The sequence below is a fragment of the Leucoraja erinacea genome, chromosome 38 (assembly GCF_028641065.1).
Source record: "Leucoraja erinacea ecotype New England chromosome 38, Leri_hhj_1, whole genome shotgun sequence".
NCBI classification, from domain to species: domain Eukaryota; kingdom Metazoa; phylum Chordata; class Chondrichthyes; order Rajiformes; family Rajidae; genus Leucoraja; species Leucoraja erinaceus.
Genome location: NC_073414.1, coordinates 11,216,663 through 11,240,648, shown reverse-complemented (window position 1 = coordinate 11,240,648; position 23,986 = coordinate 11,216,663). Strand labels below are relative to the sequence as shown.

General features: G+C 48.4%; 1 protein-coding gene across 1 annotated transcript; it reads right to left on the bottom strand.

The window, feature by feature from the left end:
• Positions 1-12,381: 12,381 nt before the first annotated feature.
• Positions 12,382-23,658, bottom strand: LOC129714067 (uncharacterized). The gene is made up of 2 exons (XM_055663525.1): positions 23,229-23,658; positions 12,382-12,975 (listed from the first exon to the last, which is right to left on the bottom strand). The coding sequence occupies exons 1-2, from the start codon at positions 23,604-23,606 to the stop codon at positions 12,391-12,393; spliced, it is 963 nt and encodes a 320-aa protein (XP_055519500.1). The 5' UTR covers positions 23,607-23,658; the 3' UTR covers positions 12,382-12,390.
• Between the last annotated feature and the right edge of the window lie 328 nt (positions 23,659-23,986).

The window sequence follows — 23,986 nt, the reverse complement described above, 5'->3', positions numbered from 1 at the left end:
ATGACTTTTATGACTTAAAAACGTACTGGACTTCGTTCAACCATCCATGTCCGACCTCTGAGTTATTGCAGCATTTGCTATCAACCAGCATCTGCAGTTCTCTGTCTCTATCTACAATAGCAGCCGGTGTGTGGCGCTCCTAAACCCGGTGATCTGATTATATCCGATATAATCGCTCTGCAATATTTTAAATCTTTTACATTTTGCACTTTACATTTTTAAATCATGATGTTTTGCACTCTGTATATTTTCCTTCGCTGTACCTGTTGTGCTAGAAGTTCGTGATTGCAGGCATCGTATAATCCGATTCCATTTGATAACATGCAAAACAAATATTTCCACTTGACCTCGGTACACATACAATAATAAAACTAAATCTAACGTGTATTGAACATTCGTACTGTGAAACAACCCGTTACTCAGAGCGCATTAAACCTGGCCTATTACTGACAGATGTCAACACGCCGATTCCCGCAATGTGTCTGCGGGTACAGGCTTAGGAAAAGCTAAAACACTGCACACAGAGATCCCAGGCTAAGCTTCTCAAAGCCCCGCGGTTACGGCCGTTTGGACTCTGGGGAAAGTTCCTCCGTTACGTGACCCCGTCCCCGGCCTCTGGTGGACGCGTGCTCAGCTGCCTCCTTTGGGCACGTAGGGAGAGTTCCCCAGCCCGCGGACAGCAGCCTCCTTCCAGCAGCGCATCGGTCCGGGAGCGGCCCCGCACATGGGCTCAGAGATCGGCATTAAGTCCGGACCCGAGGATGCGGCGGCTGGGAGGAAGAGGCGGAGTGGAGCGTCGACAGGGCTCGGAACATGGAGTGGGTGCGGACGAAGAGGCCGGTCCCGGGCTGGGTGTGGGCAGGTGGATCGCCAGACTGGGGGAGAAAGCCAGTCTATCACGTCGGGCCTTGACAAAAGCCTCAGTAAAGTCCACATCACCTTTTCTTAATTGTCTCCTCAAAAATCGCAATAAGATTTGAAGAACATGATTTCCCTCTGCAGATGTTAACGGGTATTGTTATCGCATAACTGGGGCGTAGACATGGCTTTAAACTAAATGGTGCTGTGGGTTCAACTGATTGCAAAAGTAATGGGTAAAGTGAACGGAAAAGAGTGCACAGCAGAGGTTACCAAAGATTCCAGAATATGAAATATGACATGAAGTTTAAAACGAGATAAAAGTCGAATGTCAGGCAACAAATTTGAATTGAATTGAATTGAATTTCCTTTATTGTCATTCAGACATTTCAGTCTGAACGAAATTTCGTGCCTGCAGTCATACATACAATAATAGACAACAGAACAGACAGTAAACACAAATTAACATCCACCAGTGAGTCCACCAAGCACCTCCTCACTGTGATGGAGGCAAAAATCTTAGGGCTGCAATCTCTTCCCTCCTCTTCTCCCTCTGCGCTGAGGCGATACCCCACCGGGCGATGGTAAATCAGTCCCGCTGCTCACCGAGCTCCGTGAACGGGCCAGTTCAGACACCGCGGCCCAGGTTGGTCGAAGCTGCCGCCCTCCAGTCCAGCGGATGCAACTGTTGACGACGTCGTCCACTGGCCCACGGCCGAACCCTGGACTCAGGTCGCCGCCGCCAGAACGCCGTCTCAGCCACCAGAGCATCGTTCCAGCCCCAAGCCGGGTCGTCCTCACGGAAGCGTCTCAGCCCCACGCCAGGCCGCCGTCACAGGAGCGCCGTTACCCTCAAGGTGGGCCACCCTAACGGGAGCGCCATTACCCTCGAGCTGGGCCGCTTCACGGGAGCGCCATTTCCCTCAGGCTGGGCCACCCCGACGGGAGCGCCGTTACCCTCGAGCTGGGCCGCCCTCACGGAAGCGCCGTTTCCCTCGGGCTGGGCCTCACCCACGGGAGCGCCGTTTCCCTCGGGCTGGGCCGCCCACACGGGAGCGTCTCAGCCCCTTGCCAGGCCACCCTCACGGGAGCGTCTCAGCCCCTCGCCAGGCCACCCTCACGGGAGCGCCACAGCCCCTCACGGGAGCACCGTTCCAGCCCCGAGCTGGGCCGCCCTCACGGGAGCGATCCCAGGGCGAGTCCTGACAGGCTGCCACCGGAGCCTCGAGGTCGCCAGCTCCGCCATTAGGCCTCAGCGCAGACGGAGGCAGAGAAGGGGGATACGACAAAAAAGTCGCATTGACAGCAAGCCCTGTTTCAACTCCCTCCCCCCCCCCCACCACATAAACACAACCTAAAAAACCAAAAACGTAGCTAAACAAAACGAAAAAAAAAACAACACAAAAAAGTAAAAACAAACGGACCAAGTATGAATACATACAAGAAATTTGCCTTGGTGTTTTGCTCACAAGGATAACAATGCGATACACAGTATCAGTATCAGTATATCTTTATTGTTATTTCCTGAGTACTCACATACCCAGAGGAAACAAAAAAACGTTGCTCAACCATTGTCCATTCAGTGTGCAGTGCAAATAACAACAAGTAAATAGAAATAAAAATACATATATCATGAACAAATTAAATTAAACACTCTACTCTCTACTAAACATCAACAGGCGTTCCGATCGACAGTTGCTGCAGTGTGTCCAGGTTGGTGGTTGGTGCGCGATACTTTGGCAGGGGGCTAAGTCCGTTTATCAGTCTTATAGCCTGCGGGAAGAAGCTGAGGAGCATCCTGCTGGTTTTGCAGCTAATGCTCCTGTACCTATTCCCAGATGGCGGGATGGAGAATATGTGATGCGATGGGTGTTAGGGGTCTTTGATGATGGAGATGGCTCTGTTGATACATCTCTTCCTGTATATGTCCAGCAAGAAAGGGAGTGGAGCACCAATAATCCTGCTGGCGGTCTTCACAATCCTGTCAAGTTGGTGCCGTTCGTACGCCTTGCAGCTCCCGAACCAGGAAGTGATGCCGTTGGTTAATGTGCTCTCGACTGTCCCCCTATAAAAAGTTCGTAGATGTGTAGTGGGGAGACCTGCTTTACGTAGTCTTCGGAGAGGGTGTAGTCGCTGCTGGGCTCTCTTGACCAGTGATGTGGTGTTGGTGTGTGGACAGGTCATCTGACAGGTGGAGTCCTAGGAACTTCACGCTGCTGACCCTTTCCACATCAGCTCCATCGATGTGCAGAGGTGTATGGTGTTGTTTTCCCGCCCTCCTGAAGTCAACCACCATCTCCTTAGTTTTTCCCACGTTGAGAATGAAGTTGTGGGATTTGCACCATCAGTCAAATAACAGTATGGAATACTGAAAATCAGTACTACTGAATTGTGAAACCATTTTTGAAATGTGAATTTATAATTCTTGATTTTAATTCAATAACACATAAAAATATATAATAACATTTCTATACCTAAAACTCTGATCTTGGATGTGTGTGTGTGTGTGTGTGTATAATCACATCTTCTCGAAAACACGATGTAACGGTAAAATTCAAATATATTCCAGTAGAGATTTTTTCCGTGGAGTCCGAAATCGCCTTATCTGAAAATTTCATGCTTTATTTCTCGTTATTAATGAAAATGTTCAAGATTCTGAAAAAATTAAAAATAAATAGGACTCTTTCGCTGATGACGTCAAAATGGGTCTGTGTTGTTTTGCTCGCGCTGCGAGTGTCGCTGCTCCCCACTGCTCCCCCTAATGCTCGCTCCACGCCGCTCCTCCTCTCCCCCCTCCTCCATACCCCACTCCTCCTCTAATCCCCTCCTCCTCTCCACCTCCCTCCTCGCCCCCCACCATCTGTTCTTCCCCCCCCTCTCCTCCTCCCCTCTCTCCCCCCCCTCCTCTCTCTCCCCCACCTCCCTCCCCCCCATCCTCTCTCCCCTGAGCTTCTCTTCCCCCCCGGCCCTCTCTCCCCCCACCCCTGCCTCTCTCTCCCCTCTCCCCCCAGTTTCCTCCCAAACTCCAAAGACGTAGGTTAATTGGCTTTGTATAATTGTAAATTGTCCCTAGTGGGTGTGGGATAGTGGTAGTGTGCAGGGGGTGTGGAGCATAGGGGGGGAGAGGCGAGGGCCCATGGTGGGGGGGGGAGAAGAAAGGTGCGGGCCCGGCAGGGGCGGCGTGGGCCCTGTGGGGGGGGGGGGGGGGGTTGCATGGGGTTGGCGGGGGTGGAAGGAGTCATGGGCCCAACTCCCCCCAAATCATCCAGCGGGTCGGAACCAGAATTTCGGTTCAGAGTGGAAACGCTGATGGCGCTCCAAATATTTTTTTCTCTGGATTTTTTCTCTGGGAGAAAATGGGGGGTGCGACTGCACCCAAAGCACCCACCCTTCGGACGGGCATGATCAATCAAGAATCCATCTAGCTCTGCCTTAAAAATATCCATTGTCTTGACCTCCACAGACTTCTTTGGCAATGAATTCCACCGATTCACTACCTGACTAAAGAAATTCCACCTAATCTCCTTACAGAAACAAAGAAAATAGGTGCAGGAGGCGGCCATTCGAGCCAGCACCGCCATTCATTGCGATCATTGCTGATTGTCCACATCAATAAACCCTGCCTGCCTTCTCCCCATATCCCTTGATTCCACTAGCCCCTAGACTTCTATCTAACTCTCTCTTAAATCCTCTAACTCTCCCTTAAATCCTTCTTAAAGGAACGTCCAGTAGTTCTGAGCCTCTGACCTCTGGTCCTAGACTTTCCATTAGTGGAAACATCCTCATCACAAACACTCTATCCAGGCCTTTTACTATTCGGTATGTTTCAGTGAGGTGAAGTGATCCTCAGGAGGCAGTGATCATAATATGAAATAATTCACCAGTCAAATACTTCATGGGCATGGGTCTCATTCCCCACCCTCCAATCACTGGGACACTCTGGCTGGTTCAACAGACACAGCATAGAAGCAAAAAGCTAAGGCAGGTAATATGGCTAAGATTAGTGTGAAACTGGAGCATTGGGAAACCTTTAAAAATCAATAGAGAGTGACAAAAAAAACAATAAGGAGAGAAAAGATGAAATGTGACGATAAGTGACAGTGCCGTTTCCAGGGGACAGAGCGGGCCAACGATTGAGTTGCTGCCTAACAGCATCAGAGATGCGAGTTCAATCCTAACAATTAGTTAGTGCTATCTGTACGGAGTTTGTACGTCTATTGTATGACTGTGTGGGTTTTCTCTGGATGCTCCCACATTTCTCACATAGAGTGGTGAGTCTGTGGAATTCTCTGCCTCAGAGGGCGATGGAAGCAGGTTCTCTGGATGCTTTCAAGAGAGAGCTAGATAGGGCTCTTAAAATTAGCGGAGTCAGGGGATATGGGGAGAAGGCAGGAACGGGGTACTGATTGGGGATGATCAGCCATGAATACATTGAATGGCAGTGCTGGCTCGAAGAGCCGAATGGCCTACTCCTGCACCTATTGTCTATTGTTTATTCCAAAGGTTTGCAGGTTTGTAGGTTAATTGGCTTTGTAAACTGTCTCTAGGGTGTAGGCTGGAATTACTATATGGTTGATCATTGGTTAGCATGCACTCAGTGGGCTGAAAGCGTCTTTTTTCACTCTGTATCTCAAAATTAAACTAAAATTAAATAAAAAGCTTCCCAATAAAATAAGAGGATACCAAAGGTTTTTACAGATATATAATTAAACAGAAGCTTGAGTAGATAGACAAAATATGCTGGAGAAACTCAGCAGGTGAGGCAGCATCAATGGAGCAAAGGAAATAGGCAATGTTTCGGGTCGAGACCGTTCTTCAGACTGATGTGGGGGGGGGGGGGGGGGGGGGGGGGGGGGGGGGGGGGGGGGGGGGGGGGGGGGGGCAGACTGCTGGGAAATGAAACTAGATAGGTAGTAATGGGAAACAAACACATGGAAGATGAACTGAACTATTTTTTTGTGTCAGTCTTCACAGTGGTAGACACCAGCAATGAGCCAGAGATTCAAGAGGGTCAGGGGGCAGAATTGAGTGTTGTCACAGTTACAATTCTGAGGACAAGCTGAAAGGGTCTGAGGTGAATAAGTCACCTAGACCAGGTGGACTCCCCCCCCCACCCCCCCCCACCCCCCCCCCCCCCCCCCCCCCCCCCCCCCCCCCCCCCCCCCCCCCCCCCCCCCCCCCCCCCCCCCGGTCCTGAAACAGATAGCTTTGGACATTGTAAGTAAGTGATAGGTAAAGTGATAGGAGCAGAATTAGGCCATTTGGCCCATCAAGTCTGCCCCGCCATTAAATCATGGCAGATCTATCTCTCTCCCCTAACCCCATTCTCCTGCCTTCTCCCCATAACCCCTGACACCCGTACTAATCAAGAATGTATCTATTTCTGCTTTTAAAATATCCACTGACTTGGCATGAACAGCCTTCTGTGGCAAATAAATCCACAGATTCACCACCCTCTGAATAAAGAAATTCTTCCTCATCTTCTTGCAAAAGGGACGTGCTTTAATTCTGTGGTGATTTCCTCTAGTCCTGGATTCTCCCACTAGTGCAAAAATGTGAACATCTTCTTCACACACCCGCTCTATCCAAGCCTTTCATTATTCTCTCTCTCTCTCTCCCCCCCCCCCCCCCCCCCACACACACCACACCTTCTAAACTCCAGCGACTAGTGCCCAGTGACTAGTGCCCAGTGCCGCAAACGCTCATCATATGGTAACCTGCTCTTTCCTGTGATCATTCTTGTAAACCTCCTGTGGACCGTATCCAGGGCAAGCACAACCTTCCTCAGATATACGGAGGCTAAAATTGCTCACAATACACCAAATGTGGCCTAAATAGCACCTTGTAGAGCCTCAGCATGACATCCTTGTTTTTGTATTCCAGCCTTCTTTAAATAAATGCTGGCGACATCGAGTCATAGAGTGTGGAAACAGGCCATTCGGCCCAACTTGCCCACACAGTCAACAATGTTCCAGCTACACTAGTCCCGCTTGCCTGCGCTTAATCCATATCCCTCCAAACCTGTCCTATCCATGTACCTGACAAACTGTTTCTTAAGCGATGGGATTGTCCCAACCTCAACCATCTCCTCTGTCAGCTTGTACCAAACAACCACCACTGTTTGTATGAAAAAGTTACCCCTCGGATTCCTATTAAATCATTTCCCTTTCACTTTGAACCTATGTCCTCTGGTCCTTGATTCTTCTACTCTGGGCAAGAGTCCCTGCTTTCTCTACACTACCTGCCCCTCCACCTATTTTTGTATCATCCGCAAATATGGCCACAAAGTCTTCAATCCCCACGTCAAAAGCATTGATGTACAACGTGAAGAGCAGCAGCCCCACCACCAACCCTGCGGAACTCCGCTAGTCACTGGCAGCCAACCAGAAAAAGCCTCTTTTTCAGCCACTCATTGCCTTCTGCCATCCAGCCAACATGTTATTCATGCGCGTATCTGCCCTTTCATACCGTGGGCTCTCATCTTCCTCAGCAGCCTCACGTGGAGTTGGCGAAATAATAAACTGAATTTGTTGAATTTTCATGTGGGATCTTTTTGAGTTCAAATGTTGAGTTATCAACTTTGTCATCCACACAATGGGAGCAACTTACAGAAGTAATAAACCCACAAACCCGCACATTGTGGCATGTGGCAGCAAACTAGAACACCCGGAGAAAACACACGGGATCACAGGGAGAACGTACTGGGTTAGAATCGAACCTGGGTACACTATCTATCTATATACAGTATTAAACCTCTGTGTGTGTGTGTGTGTGTGTGTGTGTGTTTGTGGGTGCCAGATTCGGCCTTTGATTCCTTGCTCCGTCAGCACCACACACTGAATCTCCGTCATTTTTTCCATTTCGCTAGCGATTTCACTTTTACATTCAATCATCCAATCCTCAAAACATTTGGACATTTTTATGTACACGTTTTTTTTTTTATCCTCACACTCACTCATTTTAAAATCTCAAACGAGCTGCTGACGTCACAATCCCACATGTCGACCAATCCAGGCACACCTCCCTCCAAGTACGTGCCATGGCTCACGCTGCTGGACTACAGCCCAACTTCACCTCTCTCCCCCCATCGTATCCTTCCTCTCCCCCTCCTCTCCCCACTTCACCCTCACTCCGCCCTCTCCCCTTACTCAGGGTCTGAAGCGCCGAGTATGCACGCCCATGGTAGGTTTGTTACAAAACCTACCTGAATCGTGTCTGAGAATCTGTCCCAGCCCCGTGTGTGTGATTTTGGCGCTGTTTAGAGGGGGCGGGTTTAAAACACGATTTTTACTAGGCTGTTGCAATCGAAAATGTTCAGCCTAGTAAATCATTAACGGAAAATCGCTGAAAGACCCCGTCGTAAAAGGTATTATTAGTTTTTATGGCCTTGTATAATAGTTATAGTAGTTTAAAAATCACTCTCTCAACCCGCAACCTCTCGCAGCCCCAGGGTTTTATAAAGCAAACAATTAAAGGTATGTACCTTATTTTTACTTATTTTTAAAGGGGCTTCTTAAGAACCCTGTATATAAAGTTTTCTATAGCGAATAGTTCATTTTGGGCTCTTTATATCCCGCAGTATTTTTCTGGGCATTTGAGGGCACAAATCCACTGCAATGTGAACGTTCTAAACCAGCGCGTTCCACAGGAACCCACTGCGGCAAGCCTCAACGACTTCCGCCCAGTTGCACTTACCCCCATCATCACCAAGTGCTTCGAGAGGCTGGTCCAGGCACACCTCAAAAGCTGCCTACCCCCCACACTGGATCCCTATCAGTTTGCCTACCGCAAGAACAGGAGTACGGAGGATGCCATCTCAACGGCACTTCACTCCAGCCCTCTCCCACCTCGACAACAGAGACACTTACGTAAGAATGCTGTTCATCGATTACAGCTCAGCATTCAACACCATTATTCCATCAAAACTGATCACCAAACTCGGTAACCTGGGCATCGACCCCTCCCTCTGCAACTGGATACTGGACTTTCTAACCAACAGACCCCAGTCTGTGAGGTTAGACAAGCACACCTCTTCAACCCTCACCCTGAACACCGGCGTTCCTCAGGGCTGTGTGCTGAGCCCCCTCCTCTACTCCCTCTTCACCTATGACTGCACACCTGTACATGGTACTAACACCATCATCAAGTATGCAGATGATACAACGGTGATTGGCCTCATCAGCAACAACGATGAGCTGGCCTACAGGGAGGAGGTCCAGCACTTAGCAGCATGGTGCGCTGACAACAACCTGGCCCTTAACTCCAAGAAGACCAAGGAGCTCATTGTAGACTTCAGGAAGTCCAGAGGCGGCACGCACACCCCCATCCACATTAACGGGACGGAGGTGGAACGTGTTTCTAGCTTCAGGTTCCTGGGAGTCAACATCTCCGATGACCTCTCTTGGACCCACAATACCTCTACTCTGATCAAGAAGGCTCATCAGCGTCTCTTCTTCCTGAGGAGACTGAAGAAGGTCCATCTGTCTCCTCAGATCCTGGTGAACTTCTACCGCTGCACCATCGAGAGCATCCTTACCAACTGCATCACAGTATGGTATGGCAACTGCTCTGTCTTCAACCGGAAGGCATTGCAGAGGGTGGTGAAAATTGCCCAACGCATCACCGGTTCCACGCTCCCCTCCATTGAGTCTGTCCAAAGCAAGCGCTGTCTGCGGAGGGCGCTCAGCATCGCCAAGGACTGCTCTCACCCCAACCATGGACTGTTTACCCTCCTACCATCCGGGAGGCGCTACAGGTCTCTCCGTTGCTGAACCAGCAGGTCGAGGAACAGCTTCTTTCCGGCGGCTGTCACTCTACTCAACAACGTACCTCGGTGACTGCCAATCACCACCCCCCCCCCCGGACACTTATTATTTTTTTATTCAAATCGTTTGCTATGTCGCTCTTCAAGGGAGATGCTAAATGCATTTCGTTCAATTAAAATTGAATCTGAATCTGAAAGCCGATTTTAATTGACTAATCTACAGCAATTGACCACTAAATTCCTTTAATTTGGCCTATAAATTGATGTAAATGAGATTTGAAAATCATGTTTTATTGTGAATTATTTGTGAATATTATTTGGACACTTAGGCTATTTAAAAATGTTAATCATTTATTAAGAAATGGATAGATGTTTAGATCTAGTAATTGAAGTTTGAAATTAGCTACAATTGGGTAACTAACTAATTATATGCTTAATTTCAGGTCCTCCAAGTAAGATTATTTTATATTTGTTTCAGAATGGTTCAATCTATGATAACTGAAAATTTCATCCAGTTCTCTTAATTTTTAAGAAGGTTATGGGCTTTTGACTGTCCTCGATCACAGCTTTTTTGTTATGTCCATAGAAAATCAATAGGGAACAAGATGCTAATTTCCGAGTATGAAAATGGCCATAACCTTTTTATTACTTGAGATATGAAAGTGAATTAGGTGTCAAATTAAACTTATTGTTATGCTTTATCTGATGGGATAAATTGCAGGCTTGATTTTTTAAATCTCAAAATTTCGAACATTGCTACCCATGGAGCTCAGAAATATCCTGAAGAGTTCTGCAGAAGCCCGCCGGCCGCGGCCTTGCTCGGGGTCCACATCCTCGCTTGGGTCCGGCGCCTGGTGGGGAGGCTGCTGCCGCCGCCCAAGCACGGTTCGACGTCAGCTGCCTCCTCAGGTCGATCTCCTCCTGTGGCCTCCCTCGATTCCATGTCTGCCGCCCAACGCTTGGTGGAGAGGCTGCTGCCTGGGCTGGAGCAGAGCCTGGAGCTGGAGTGAGGGCCATACCTCTCCTCTCTCATCCCCCCCCCCCCCCCCCCCCCCCCCCCTCTCCTCCCCCTTCTCTCCTCCTCCCACCCCATCCCTCTCTCCCCCCCCCCCCTTCCCTGTCCCCACACCCTTCCCCCTGTCCCCCCACCCTCCTCCCCTCCCCCCTCGCTCCCTCCCCCCTCCCATCTCCCTCACCCCCTCCCCCTAACATCGCTCTCCTACCCCCCTCTCTCCACCTCTAACATCCCTTCCCCCTACCCCTCTCTCTCCCGTTTCCCCTCTCTCCACCTCTAACATCCCCTCTCCCCCCTCCCTTCCTGCCCTCCCCCGCACTCCCCCCCCCCCCCTCACTCACCCACCCGCTCTCCTCTCCCTCCCCAATCTCTCCCCTTTCCTCCTCCCCCCTCTCCCCTCCCTCCCCTCTTCTCTCTCCACCCCGTCTCCCCCCCCCCCCCCCCCCGCCTGTGTGTTTGGGGGTGGATAGTGTGAGTGTGATGCCGCAGCCCCCCCCCCCGCAAATGCGCGTTGGGGAAACAGACCCAATGGGTCTGCACTTGGTCTAGTATATTTATAAAACTCTCATCTTGACCACTTCCTGTCTGCGTTGTAATTAAAAAGGCGCAAAAACGATCCCCCATTGAGCTAAGATTTTCACTACCTTACTCGCCATTCTCCTCTGCTGCGTCAAATACGTTTTGTTCCGATCGGTGAAATAGTACAAAAGTTATGAAGGTTTTCAAGCCCCCCCCCCCCCCCCCCCCCCCCCCCCCCCAGACCCGCTTTCGGGGGACGGATCGCGTTGGGGGAACAGGCGAGTGGTGGAATATTGCGTTGGGGAATAGGTTGTTTTGGGACCAGGCCTCCCGTGTGACTGGGACCCAACGGGTGCCACTTAGTCTAGTTACGAATTACAATTTAAACTGCCCTTCAACTTTTAGTAATGATATCCAAATTAACTCTTCCAACCTTTCCCTCGGTTTCCGGTTGCTCTGAAATTGGTGGGCAATTTGAAATTGAAGCCGTAATTAATCACATTTATTTAGTCAGTGCTCTCTCTGTCTGAAATTCGACTATCACAAATCCCCGTACTGTATTTGGTCACAGATAATACCCCCCTCCCCCCGTGCCTTAGATATTCTGAATGTTTCGGCTTGTTGCCGACATATTTGCAACAGATCATATCAAAGATCTTATAGCAGAGCGCTCCGCTATAGGATCTTCGGATCACATCACTGGGAGATGTCTGAAGAAGGGTTTCGCCCCGAAACGTTGCCCATTTCCTTCGCTTCATCGATGCTGCCTCACCTGCTGATTATCTCCAGCATTTTTGTCGACCTTCACTGGGATATTGATCGTTATCACTGTCGATGAGTCGATTCTGCCCCCTCTGAATCTAATGTCTCGGGATATAACCGGTTGAGATATAAATCCCAAAACAGCCCATGACCTTGTATACAAGACCCGCGCAAACCCTGCATGTGTCGATCTATTCCCCCTTTATGACCAACTCCCATCCACCAACGCCTTCATTACACGAAGGTACACAAAAATGCTGGAGAAACTCAGCGGGTGCAGCAGCATCTATGGAGCGAAGGAAATAGGTGACGTTTCGGGCCGAAACCCTTCTTCAGATCATTACACGATCCCGCTTTCACCCCTGTCGCTGGTCAGCCCTTCCAGACAATGTGAGTGGCTCTGAAAAGAGCCTTTTGGTCATTATGTTTAGTTCGTCTCGTTTTTTTGGTCATTGGGTTCAGATTTTCTCGTTTACTTGTTGGTTCCACCTGTTTTCTTGGGCAACAGCACGGCCTGGATATTGGGCAACACCCCGCCCTGGGCGATGGTCACCCCTCCCAACAGTTTGTTGAGTTCCTCGTCGTTACGGACGGCCAACTGCAGATGTCTGGGGATGATGCGGGACTTCTTGTTGTCCCGGGCCGCGTTGCCGGCCAACTCCAGGATTTCAGCCGTCAGATACTCGAGCACAGCAGCCAGATAGACCGGGGCTCCAGCACCCACCCGCTCACCATAGTTGCCCTTTCTCAGGAGCCTGTGGACACGGCCCACCGGGAACTGCAGCCCGGCCCGGGATGAGCGAGACTTGGCCTTGGCCCGAGCTTTGCCGCCGGTTTTTCCTCGTCCAGTCATTTCCAAATAGCGACGCAGACAGAATGAGGTCATCCTGCCGCACTCGCCCTTCTTATACCTTCTGGAGGAATGCGGAGGGACGCTAATGATTGGTGGAGCAGTGCCTAATGTCATTGGTGAAGAGCATAACCCAATCAGAGAGCTGCCTTGTGCACCAATCACAGACCGCAACAGAAGAAGCGCGGAAAATAACTGCCGGACCCCGCAAATATGCAGAAATTTGAAAAACCCGCCAAAATATCACTTGTTCAAAGATAGGCGCTAATGAAATCAACATATATCGCCAGTTTCCACATTTACCCAGGCAATGAATCTCAGATCGTTTATATTAAACAGGAAATCTGTGATTCTGGGAATTTAGCAATGAGGGCTGATTCCATGGCTAAGAAGCTGCTAAGTGACAATGCTACAGATTTTTGGAAGGAAGTGAGAGCTCTTAACAGTTGCAAAACATCTCTACCATGCACTGTAGATGGAATCTCCGGAACAGCTAATATCACGGAGTTATGGTGACAACAGGGATGCCAACTCTCACGCTTTGAGCGTGAGACTCACGCCCTCAAGCAAACTCTCACGCCCTCACGCTCATCAGAAATTTCTCACGTTCTGTGGTGAGAAATGTTGTGATCAACGAAAATTAAAAAACTCGGATAAACTGCATGGTCCGCGGGTGTTGGAGAGCCGGAGCTGCGGGAGGGATGGGAGCAGAACCAGCGGCGGGAACAGATGCGGGGAGCCGGGACTTTGCGACGCTGTCAAGTGTTTGCGGCGCTGCGAGTCGCTCGCTGCAGCTCTGGCCATGGAGCACTCCGGACAGTGCGAGTGTCCCGGGCCGCGGAGGAGTCGGAAGCTGCCGCTGCCGCTGCCGCGAGGGTCTCTGTGCCGAAGGGACAGACTCTCAAAGGGAGGTGGAGAGAGAGAGGGGAAGGAGACAGACAGGGGGGAGGGAGAGAGGGAGTGAGAGGGAAGAGAGGGGAGACAGGGCCGGGGGGAGGGGCGTGAATGGAGAGAAAGAAGAGGGAGAGGGGGGAGAGAGAGAGGTGGGAGAGAGAGAGAGGAGGGGGAGAGAGGGGGGGGAAGAGAGAGAGGAGGGCTGAGAGGGAAGAGAGAGGGGGAAGAGAGAGGAGTGGTAAAAAGAGAGAGAGAGAGGGGAAAAGAGAGAGTAATGTTTTATACTTTGGCAATATAAAGATGTTTTTTATCATGCCAAAGAAGTATTTTAAATTGAAAAATAGAAAATTAAAATGAAAGGAAAGAGAGAGAGAATGAGGGGGAGAATGAGAGGGAGAAAGAGAGAGAGAGGGGGGGGAGAGAGAGAGAGAGAGAGAGAGAGAGAGAGAGGGGGGGAGGGAGAGAGAGAGAGGGAGAGAGAGAGGGGGAGAGAGAGAGGGAGAGAGAGAGGGAGAGAGAGAGGTGGAGAGGGAGGGAGGAGAAGAGAGAGAGGGAGAGAGAGAGAGGGGGGAGGGGGAAGAGGGGGGTAGAGGAGAGAGAGAGAGTAGGGGAAAGAGAGGGGGTGAGTTAGGGGAAAGAGAGGGGGTGAGTTAGAGGAAAGAGAGTGGAGAGGGGGGGAGAGAGAGGGGAAGAGAGGAGCTCCTTTTTCAAATTCAAAGGTTTTTATTAGTCACATTTACATACACCGAGGTGTAATGAAGTGAAATGCTTTTAGCCATTTTGCAGTACACAAAATAATAGACATAACACCAATGAGAGTCTTAAACACAAAGTCCATCCCCCCACAATGGCTCCCACCATGAGGGAAGGCACAAAGTCCCGTCCCCAACCCCAGTTCACCCATAGTCGGGCCTATTGAGGCCTCCACAGTTGCCTCTACGGAGGCCCGATGTTCCTGGCCGTTCTCGCCGAGTGGTGGTGCTCCGGCGTCGGGAGAATCCTCACAGCGGCTTGGGAACCCTGGAACGGCCGCTTCCGTACTGGAGGCCGCGGCTTCCGAAGCCGACAAGGCCACGCCGGATGGAGCTCCATAACTGGCGATCTCATCGCGAGATCCCAGGCTCCTGGTGTAAAGTTCGGCGGCGCCGCCCGCAGCTGGTCGCTCCACAGTCCCGCAGCTCCGCGATGTTGTTCCCGGCGGTCTCAACTCACCGGAGCTCCAGCGCGGCGACCCAGGCAAGGCATCGTCCGCTGTACGATAGTGCTCCAGCGCTGTGCCGCCGCCGAAGCCGAGGTTCTGGCGGTCCGAGACAGGAAACGCCGCTCCAGGCCCGCTGGTAGGCTGCGAGGACGGGTCGAAGCTGCAGCCCGGAGAAAAGCTGCCTCTCTGACCAGGTAGGGACCCTGAAAGGCAGTTTCCCCCTTCCCTTCCCCCCCCCCCCCACACACAAAAAAGTCTAGACCTCCAAACAAAACACTTTAACTAACTAAAAATAAAAATAAAACGGTGAAAAGACAGACAACTGCTGGCAGGGCAGCTGCGCACAGGACAGCGCCCCCTCCTTACTATATGTTCTGTGTATGGTGTGGAACATGACATTAAATATAATGCTAGTAAGAGTGCTGTTATGATCTGTAGAATCAAAGAGGTTAAATGTCTAAAATATCCTGATTTTAAATTGTCTGACAATAATCTTAGTGTCTGTAATAAGATAAAATATCTAGGGCATATTATTACAGAACAAATGACAGATGATGAGGATATTTATAGGCAACGACGCATGCTGTATGTACAGGCGAATATTATCTTGCGTAAATTTGGTGCGTGTGCAGATGTGGTGAAGATGTCGCTATTTAGAGCATACTGCACACCACTCTACACTGCGGACCTGTGGTCGAACTATGGAAAGACAAGTACGCAGAGACTAAAGGTGGCATATAACGATGCCATGAGAACACTGCTAAGGCAACCTAGATGGTGTAGTACCAGTAATATGTTTGTGGCTGCAGGAGTCAGTACTTTAGAAGCTATCCTAAGACATCACATGTATAAATTCATTTGCAGGATAAATGACTAAAAATGTGCTTATTGTGGCCTTGTCAAACATAAGGGTTAGCACTACACACTACGAATCCCAGCTGTAGAGACACTGGTATCGTTGTCTCGTTGTAGGACATTGATCATCTTTTAATCTGGATTTTTAACTTATGTATTGTGGGTTTTTTTTTAATATAAATTATGATGTTTTTATAAGTGATACCAAGATTTTATATGTATTTTATGATATTTGATATGCAATGCATTTTTAATGCTCCTTGTCTGGACCTTGAGTCCGTAACAAAGTTTATTTATTTATTTATTTGTTTTTTAATTCACTCTTTTCTTTCCACCGGTCAGTGATCGGAACAAAAGATATAATACTCGGCACCAAAGATCTTAAGATCTTTGCTTGGCATGCGTGAAAAGTTGCTCAGTAGAAAAAAAAACTGAACCTATTCCCCAATAGAAATGCGATTCAGAGCAGTCCCAGAGAAGGGGACAAAAAGTTAATAAACACATTCCCCGCAGCAATTAAATCACCAATGATTTTGACCACAAACTAGGTGAGGTAAAGGGGATTAAGTTTTCATGTCAGTTTGGTGATCAGGTATGCAGCAGGGATACCAGAATGTGAGCAGCGTAATCAGAATGTGAATAATCCCCGGAAGGAAAGAGACAATTCTGCTGCAATTCGATGTCCAAATATGAGTACAACTTTTTCAATTAAACTGTGGGTGGCTCTTAAAAGCAAAGATCCTATCTTTGATTAAAAGACCCGTTGGGTTTTCGGTTAGTCTTGTCTACAGTTCATCGGTCTTTACTTGCTCATGGCCTTGGTCGAGATGCCGGTGTTGGGTAGCTCATCACCCCTTTTCTCCCCTCACTCCCGGTGCATTACTCGAACGCGCATCCAATCTCTCTCTATCCCACCCGCTCCCCCCGCCACCTTCCACTGATATTCATTATTCTTGCTTACATTTCAATCCTGTTCATGTCCTCCGGAGCTATATTCTGACCGCGAAGTTACTCCAGCACTATATTAGAATTTAAATAAAGTCCGGAAACTTCATTTCATTAAATCCACTCCGAGGGAAATAGGAAATAGTAAATCTGCATTTAGAAGTGATACGATTAATCGATGTTCGGATTGAATAATGAGGTTTTAATAAGGAGGGTAGGTGAGGATTTTGTTTGGAGACATGTTTTCCAAAATGAAAACCCACGCGCATGTGTGAACTTTAAAGTCGTCAATCTCTCGTGGTCCACATTACATGCATATGATTTATCATAACATGCCACTTTTTCCAAAAGACAAAAGCGTACAGATGTACAATGAATGCTCGCATATCTGACCAGTGAGAAAAAGAACAATTTCTAACAGTTTGAAAAGCTGCTTCTTAACTGTGCAATGTGAATAATCGAGTTTGGCATTCCGGAAAACGCAAGGAATCATGGGATTTGTCAAAAGTCATCCAGGAATAAAAAAAGCGAACGGGTTGCCTGGAAGTGGGGGTGAGCGGGATGTAACCTCTGCCTCACCTGCTGGGGTCCTTGGATGGAGTCAAGGGGGGAGGTAAAGCAACAAGTGTAGCTTTTCCTGCAGCCGCAGAACCAACCAATCCCCGACTCACAGGGCCAAATGGCCTAATTCTACTATATCTTGTGAACGTGAAAAATTACAAGGGTGATCTTATTGAGGTGTATAAAATCATGAATTGGGTAGATGCACAGTCTCTTGCGTGGAGTACGTGTATCGAGGGCCAAAGGACATAGGTTTAATGTTGACGGGATAAGATTGAATTGGAATCCGAGGGGTAACATTTTCACACTGAGGACGGTGGGTGTATGAAACAAGCTGCCTGGGAGGTAGTTGAGGCTGGGACTATCCCATCATTTAAGAAAAAGTTAGACAGCTATATGGATAGGACAGGCTTGGAGGGAAATGGACCGAACACCGTTGGAGTAGTGTAGCTGGGACATCTTTGGTCAGTGTGGTCAAGTTGGGCCGAAAGGCTCGGTTTCACACTGCATCTCTATGTTTCTGATTTTGAGTTAGTCGCTTATCCCAGCAAAGTAGAATTCTCTGGGCTCTGGAGGTGGTCAATAAATCTGCACTGCATATTTGGACTCAGTGATTTGGTGAAATGATAAAATGAATTTGTTTAATTTTTGTTTGGGATCTTTTTGAGTTGATTGATAAATCACTGATACAGGCTCTTTGACCCTTCGAGTCCATGTTGAACATTGATCACACGTTCACAGTATTTTGTCACAGATAATATCCCCCCACAGAAGGCTTAAATTAAATTGTGGGGGGCAGTGATTGACAAATTTGGAGTCTAAAGATGGAGTTAAAGGGAAAGTGAGTGCAAGAAAAGTTACAAAAGACTCCTGAATTAATGGGAAGGAAAGTTCAAGAAGGGATAAGAGAGTAGTGTCAGGGCCAATTGTGACCGGTGTGAGAGGGGAGGTGAATACCAAAGTCAAAGTGCTGTATATGAATGCGTGAAGTATAAGAAATAAAGTGGACGAGCTTGAGGCTCAGTTAGAAATTGGCAAGTATGATGTTGTGGAAATTACAGAGACATGGCTGCAAGAGGCCCAGGGCTGGGAACTGAATATTCAAGGGTATACGTCCTATCAAAAAGACAGACAGGTGGGCAGAGGGGGTGGGGTAGCTCTGTTGGGGAGGAATGAAATTCAGTCCCTTGCAAGGGGTGACATTGAAACAGGAGATGTGGAGTCAGTATGGATAGAACTAAGGAATTGTAAGAATAAAATGACCCAAATGGGACATCTACAGGCCCACAAACAGTAGCCTGGATATAGGGTGCAAGTTGAATCAAGAGTGGATGTTGGAAAATAATGCTCTGGTTGTTATGGTAGATTTCTACATGCAGGTAGACTGGAAAAATCAGGATGGTACTGGACCCCAAGAAAGGGAGTTTGTGGATTTAGTGTTATGTAAGAACTGGATTTGATAAGTGAACTTAAGGTTAGGAGCCATTAGGAGATAGTGATGATAATATGATAAGTTTTGGGGGGGGGGGGGGGGGGGGGGGGGATCTTATAGAAACTTACAGAATTCTTAAGGGGTTGGACAGGCTAGATGCAGGAAGATTATTCCCGATGTTGGGGGAAGACCAGAACAAGGGGTCACAGTTTAAGAATAAGGGGGAAGTCTTTTAGGACCGAGATGAGAAAATCATGTTTACACAGAGAGTGGTGAATCTGTGGAATTCTCTGCCACAGAAGGTAGTTGACGCCAGTTCATTGGCTATATTTAAGAGGGAGTTAGATGTGGCCCTTGTGGCTAAAGGGATCGGGGGGTATGGAGCGAAGGTACAGGATACTGAGTTGGATGATCAACCATGATCATATTGAATGGCGGTACAGGCTCGAAGGGCCGAATGGCCTACTCCTGCACCTATTGTCTATGTTTCTATGTTTTAACCTACAATTTGAGAGGGAGAAGGGTAAATCAGAGGTGTCAGTATTACAGTTGAATAAAGTGGACTGTGGAGCCATGAGGGAGGAGCTGGCCAAAGTTGACTGGAAAGATACCCTAGCAGCGATGACAGTGGAACAACAATGGCAGGTATTTCTGGAAACAATACTGAAGGTGCAAGATCAGTTTATTCCAAGGAGGAAGAAAGATTCCAAGGGGAGTAAGGGGTGACCGTGGTTGACAAGGGAAGTCAGGGACAGTATAAAAATAAAGGAAAAGTATAACAAAGCAAAGATGAGATGGAAGACAGAGGACCTGGCAACTTTTAAAGAACAACAGAAGATAACTAAAAAGGCAGTACAGGGAGAAAAGATGAGGTCCAAAGGTAAGCTAGCCAAGAATATAATGGAGGATAGTAAAAGCTTCTTTAGGTATGTGAAGAGGAAAAAATGAGTTAAGACCAAAGTTGGACCCTTGAAGACTGAAAAAGGTGAATTTATTATGGGGAACAAGGAAATGGTAGATGTGTTGAACAGATACTTTGGATCCGTCTTCACTCAGAAGGACAAAAACAATCTCTGGCCACTAGTACAGAGGATCTAGGGTGATGGAGGAACGGAAAGCAATTCACATTAGACAGGAAACGGTGTTAGATAGACTGATGGGATTGAAGAAAGATAAATCCCCAGGGCCTGATGGGGTACTTGAGGAAGCGGCTCTAGAAATTGTAGATGCATTGGTGATCATTTTCCAATATTCTATAGACTCAGGATTAGTTCCTGTGGATTGGAGGGTGGCTAATGTTAACCCACTTTTTAAGAAAGGCAGGAGAGAGAAAACAGGGAATTATAGACCAGTTAGCCTGACATGGGGGGGGGGGGGGGGGGGGGAAGATGCTGGAGTCAATTATAAAAGATGAAATAGCGGCACATTTGAATAACAGTGGCAGGATCAGTCCGAGTCAGCATGGATTTACGAAGGGGAAATCATGCTTGACTAATAGCCTGCAATTTTTTGAGGATGTAACTGGGAAAATGGACAAGGGAGGACCAGTAGATGTAGTGCACCTGGACTTTCAGAAAGTTAACGTCAGCGCCCATAAGCCCCTCCCCTCCCATCGGCTCTCTCAGGCAATGCCCCTGGTTGGAGCCGTTCTTCTCACATGAGGTGCCCCCAACCAAAGATCTTAGAGCGGAGCGGAGCTCTAAGATCTTTGCCCTCAACGGCCGTGGGGGGAGGGGTAGGGGCTATAAATAGTGGGAGCAGGAGAGAGGCTCCGATTATGTGTGAGGTTGAGCTCTGTTGTGAGGTGGGAAGTTTAGTTAAGTTTATTTATTTATTTTATTATTTATTTCGAACAGAAGTTCAGGTGGGGTTAAGATCTGAGGTGAGGTTTATTTGAGGGGCGAGATTTAGTGAGGTACGGTTTAGTCGAAGCAAGGCTTAGGAGTAAGACATTTTCTAGTGATGTATCTTCGATGCGAGGGGATTAGTCGAGATGTAGGTGAGGAGAAGTGAGCACAGGTGAGGTGAGGAGAAGTGGGTGTCTGAGCTCATGAAGGGACCCTGGACAAGTCCGTGGTCCCTGCCTGCTTAAAAAAATCCATCATTGTACCGGTACCAAAAAATGCCTCCCCAGCCTGTCTGAATGGCTACTGTCCGGTGGCCCTTACCTCGGTAGTCATGAAATGCTTTGAGAGGCTGGTGAAGAATCACATCTGCGCCTTTCTCCCTCGGAACATGGACCCGTTGCAGTTCGCATACCGTCCGAACAGATCCACGGACGATGCGGTCTCCCAGGTCTTGCACACCGCTCTCTCCCATCTGGACAGCCAGAAGGGGGGCTACGTGAGGATGCTGTTCATAGACTACAGTTCAGCCTTCAACACGATAGTCCCCACCAGACTGGCCGGGAAGCTAATGGAATTGGGGCTCAACACCTCCCTGTGTGCCTGGGTCCTGGACTTTCTCACCGCCAGGCCCCAGGTAGTCAAGATGGGAGGGAATACATCAAAGTCCCTCACCCTGAGCACAGGGTCGCCCCAGGGTTGTGTCCTCAGCCCCCTATTGTATTCCCTGTACACACATGACTGTGTGGCTAGGTTCAGCTCCAACTCAATAATTAAGTTTGCTGATGACACTGTGGTGGTGGGCCTGATCTCAGACAACGATGAGAAGGCCTACCGGGAGGAGGTGGCTGGTATAGCACTCTGGTGCCAGGATAACAGCCTCCTCTTGAACATCAAAAAAACAAAGGAGCTGATCATGGACTTCATGAGGGCACATCATCCGAGGACGTACACTCCATTGAGGATAAATGGGGATCCTGTGGATAGGGTGAACTGTTTTAAATATCTGGGAGTCCACATCTCCGAGGATATGACATGGGCATCACACGCCTCAGCACTCGTGAGCAAGGCAAGGCAGCGCCTTTACCACCTCAGGCAGCTGAGGAAATTCAGAGTGTCTCCGAGGATCCTCCAGTGCTTCTACGCAGCGGCGGTGGAAAGCATCTTGTCCGGGAACATTACCATCTGGTTTGGGAATTGCTCTGCCAAGAACAAGAAGGCTCTGCAGAGAGTAGTGCGTTCGGCCGAACGCACTATGGGAACTTCACTTGCCCCCCCTGCAGGAACTATACATCAGGAAGTGCAACCAGAGCCAACAATATCATGAGAGACCCCTTCCACCACTGCAACGGACTGTTCCAGCTGCTATGGTCAGGCAAACGCCTCTGTTGCCATACGGTGAGAACGGAGAGGTTGAGAAGGAGTTTCTTCCCAGAGGCCATTCGGACTGTAAACGCCTATCTCACCAGGGACTAACTCTACTGAACGTTTTTCCTTCCATTATTTATTATGTAAAAGAATATGTGTGTTATGATTGTGTTTATAGTTTGTTTGGTTGTTTGTCTTTTGCACAAAAGTCCGCGAGAATTGCCACTTTCATTTCACTGCACATATCGTATGTGACAAATGACAACTTGACTTGACTTGACTGAGGTGCTGCTGAAGATGAGACCACTGCCTTCTGTGGCTGAGAATTCCACAATTCACAACTGAAAATGTTTTTTCTCACCTCAGTGCTCGGCAGAGACATTTCAAGTAACATATTTTTTGCAAAGATTTTTGTAGTTGTCTGAGGCCATTTATTGAAAGATTATTAAGGGTTTGGACACGCTAAAGGCAGGAAACATGTTCCCGATGTAGGGGGAGTCCAGAACCAGGGGCAACAATTTAAGAATAAGGGGCAAGCCATTTTCAACAGATATATATATATATATATATATATATATAAATGCATAAGCAATGCCCCCGGAACCCCCACCGAACGCTGACCCTGGACCCCTCCAGGGGCATAGCCAGTCTCCTAGACCCCCAGCCAATACTTCCTACTTTTGTGCAGGAGGAGAATATCATGCTTAAAAAATTGGAGTGTACTGTCTGAAAAGGGATTTTTTTAAAAGTGTAATTCCATACAAAATAAGTTAAAATAAAAATTAAAAGTTATTAAAGTATCATGTAGGCTAGCCGTAAACGAAAAAAAATTCAAATCAAGGATGTTTCATTCCAAATATATTGAATATAAAATAATTATAAATAATTTAAAACACTATTAACATTTATGAGAGAAACGAATGGCCCACTCCTGCACCTACTGTCGTTCCCCCTTGCCTTAGATATTCTGAATGTCTCGGCTTGTTGCCGACATACTTGCAAATCACATCGCTGGGACATTGATTGGTATCTCTGCTGATGAGTCGAATCTGTCCCCTCTGACTCTAATGTTTCGGGATATAACCGGGTTACGAAGTAAACCTAAAAACGGTTCATGACCTTGTATAGACGACCCGCGCAATCCCTGCTGTGGTCGATCTATTCCCCCTTCATGACTAAAGATCCTATAGCGGAGCCCTGCTCCAAGATATTTGCTTATGACCCATTTGCTTTCATCAAGGACAACTAACGCTTCATTACACGATCCCGCCCTCACCCGTCGCTGGTCAGTCCTTTCACAGAAAATGTGAGTGGCTCTGAAAAGAGCCTTTTGGTCATTGACTTTTGTTTGTTTCGTTTACTTGTTGGTTCCACCGGTTTTCTTGGGCAACAGCACGGCCTGGATATTGGGCAACACCCCGCCCTGGGCGATGGTCACCCCTCCCAGCAGCTTGTTGAGTTCCTCGTCGTTACGGACGGCCAACTGCAGATGTCTGGGGATGATGCGGGACTTCTTGTTGTCCCGGGCCGCGTTGCCGGCCAACTCCAGGATTTCAGCCGTCAGATACTCGAGCACAGCAGCCAGATAGACCGGGGCTCCAGCACCCACCCGCTCACCATAGTTGCCCTTTCTCAGGAGCCTGTGGACACGGCCCACCGGGAACTGCAGCCCGGCCCGGGATGAGCGAGACTTGGCCTTGGCCCGAGCTTTGCCGCCGGTTTTTCCTCGTCCAGTCATTTCCAAATAGCGATGCAGACAGAATGAGGTTATCCTGCCGCACTCGCCCTTCTTATACCTTCTGGAGGAATGCGGGGGGACGCTAATGATTGGTGGAGCAGTGCCTAATGTCATTGGTGAAGAGCATAACCCAATCAGAGAGCTGTCTTGTGCACCAATCACAGACCGCAACAGAAGAAGCGCGGAAAATAACTGACGGACCCCGCAAATATGCTGAAATTTGGAAAAACCCGCCAAAATATCACTTGTTCAACGATATTCGCTAATGAAATCAACATAAATCGACATCGTTTCCACATTTACCCAGGCAATGAATCTCACATCGTTTACATTAAATAGGAAATCTGTGATTCTGGGAATTTAATTCACTCTTTTCTTTC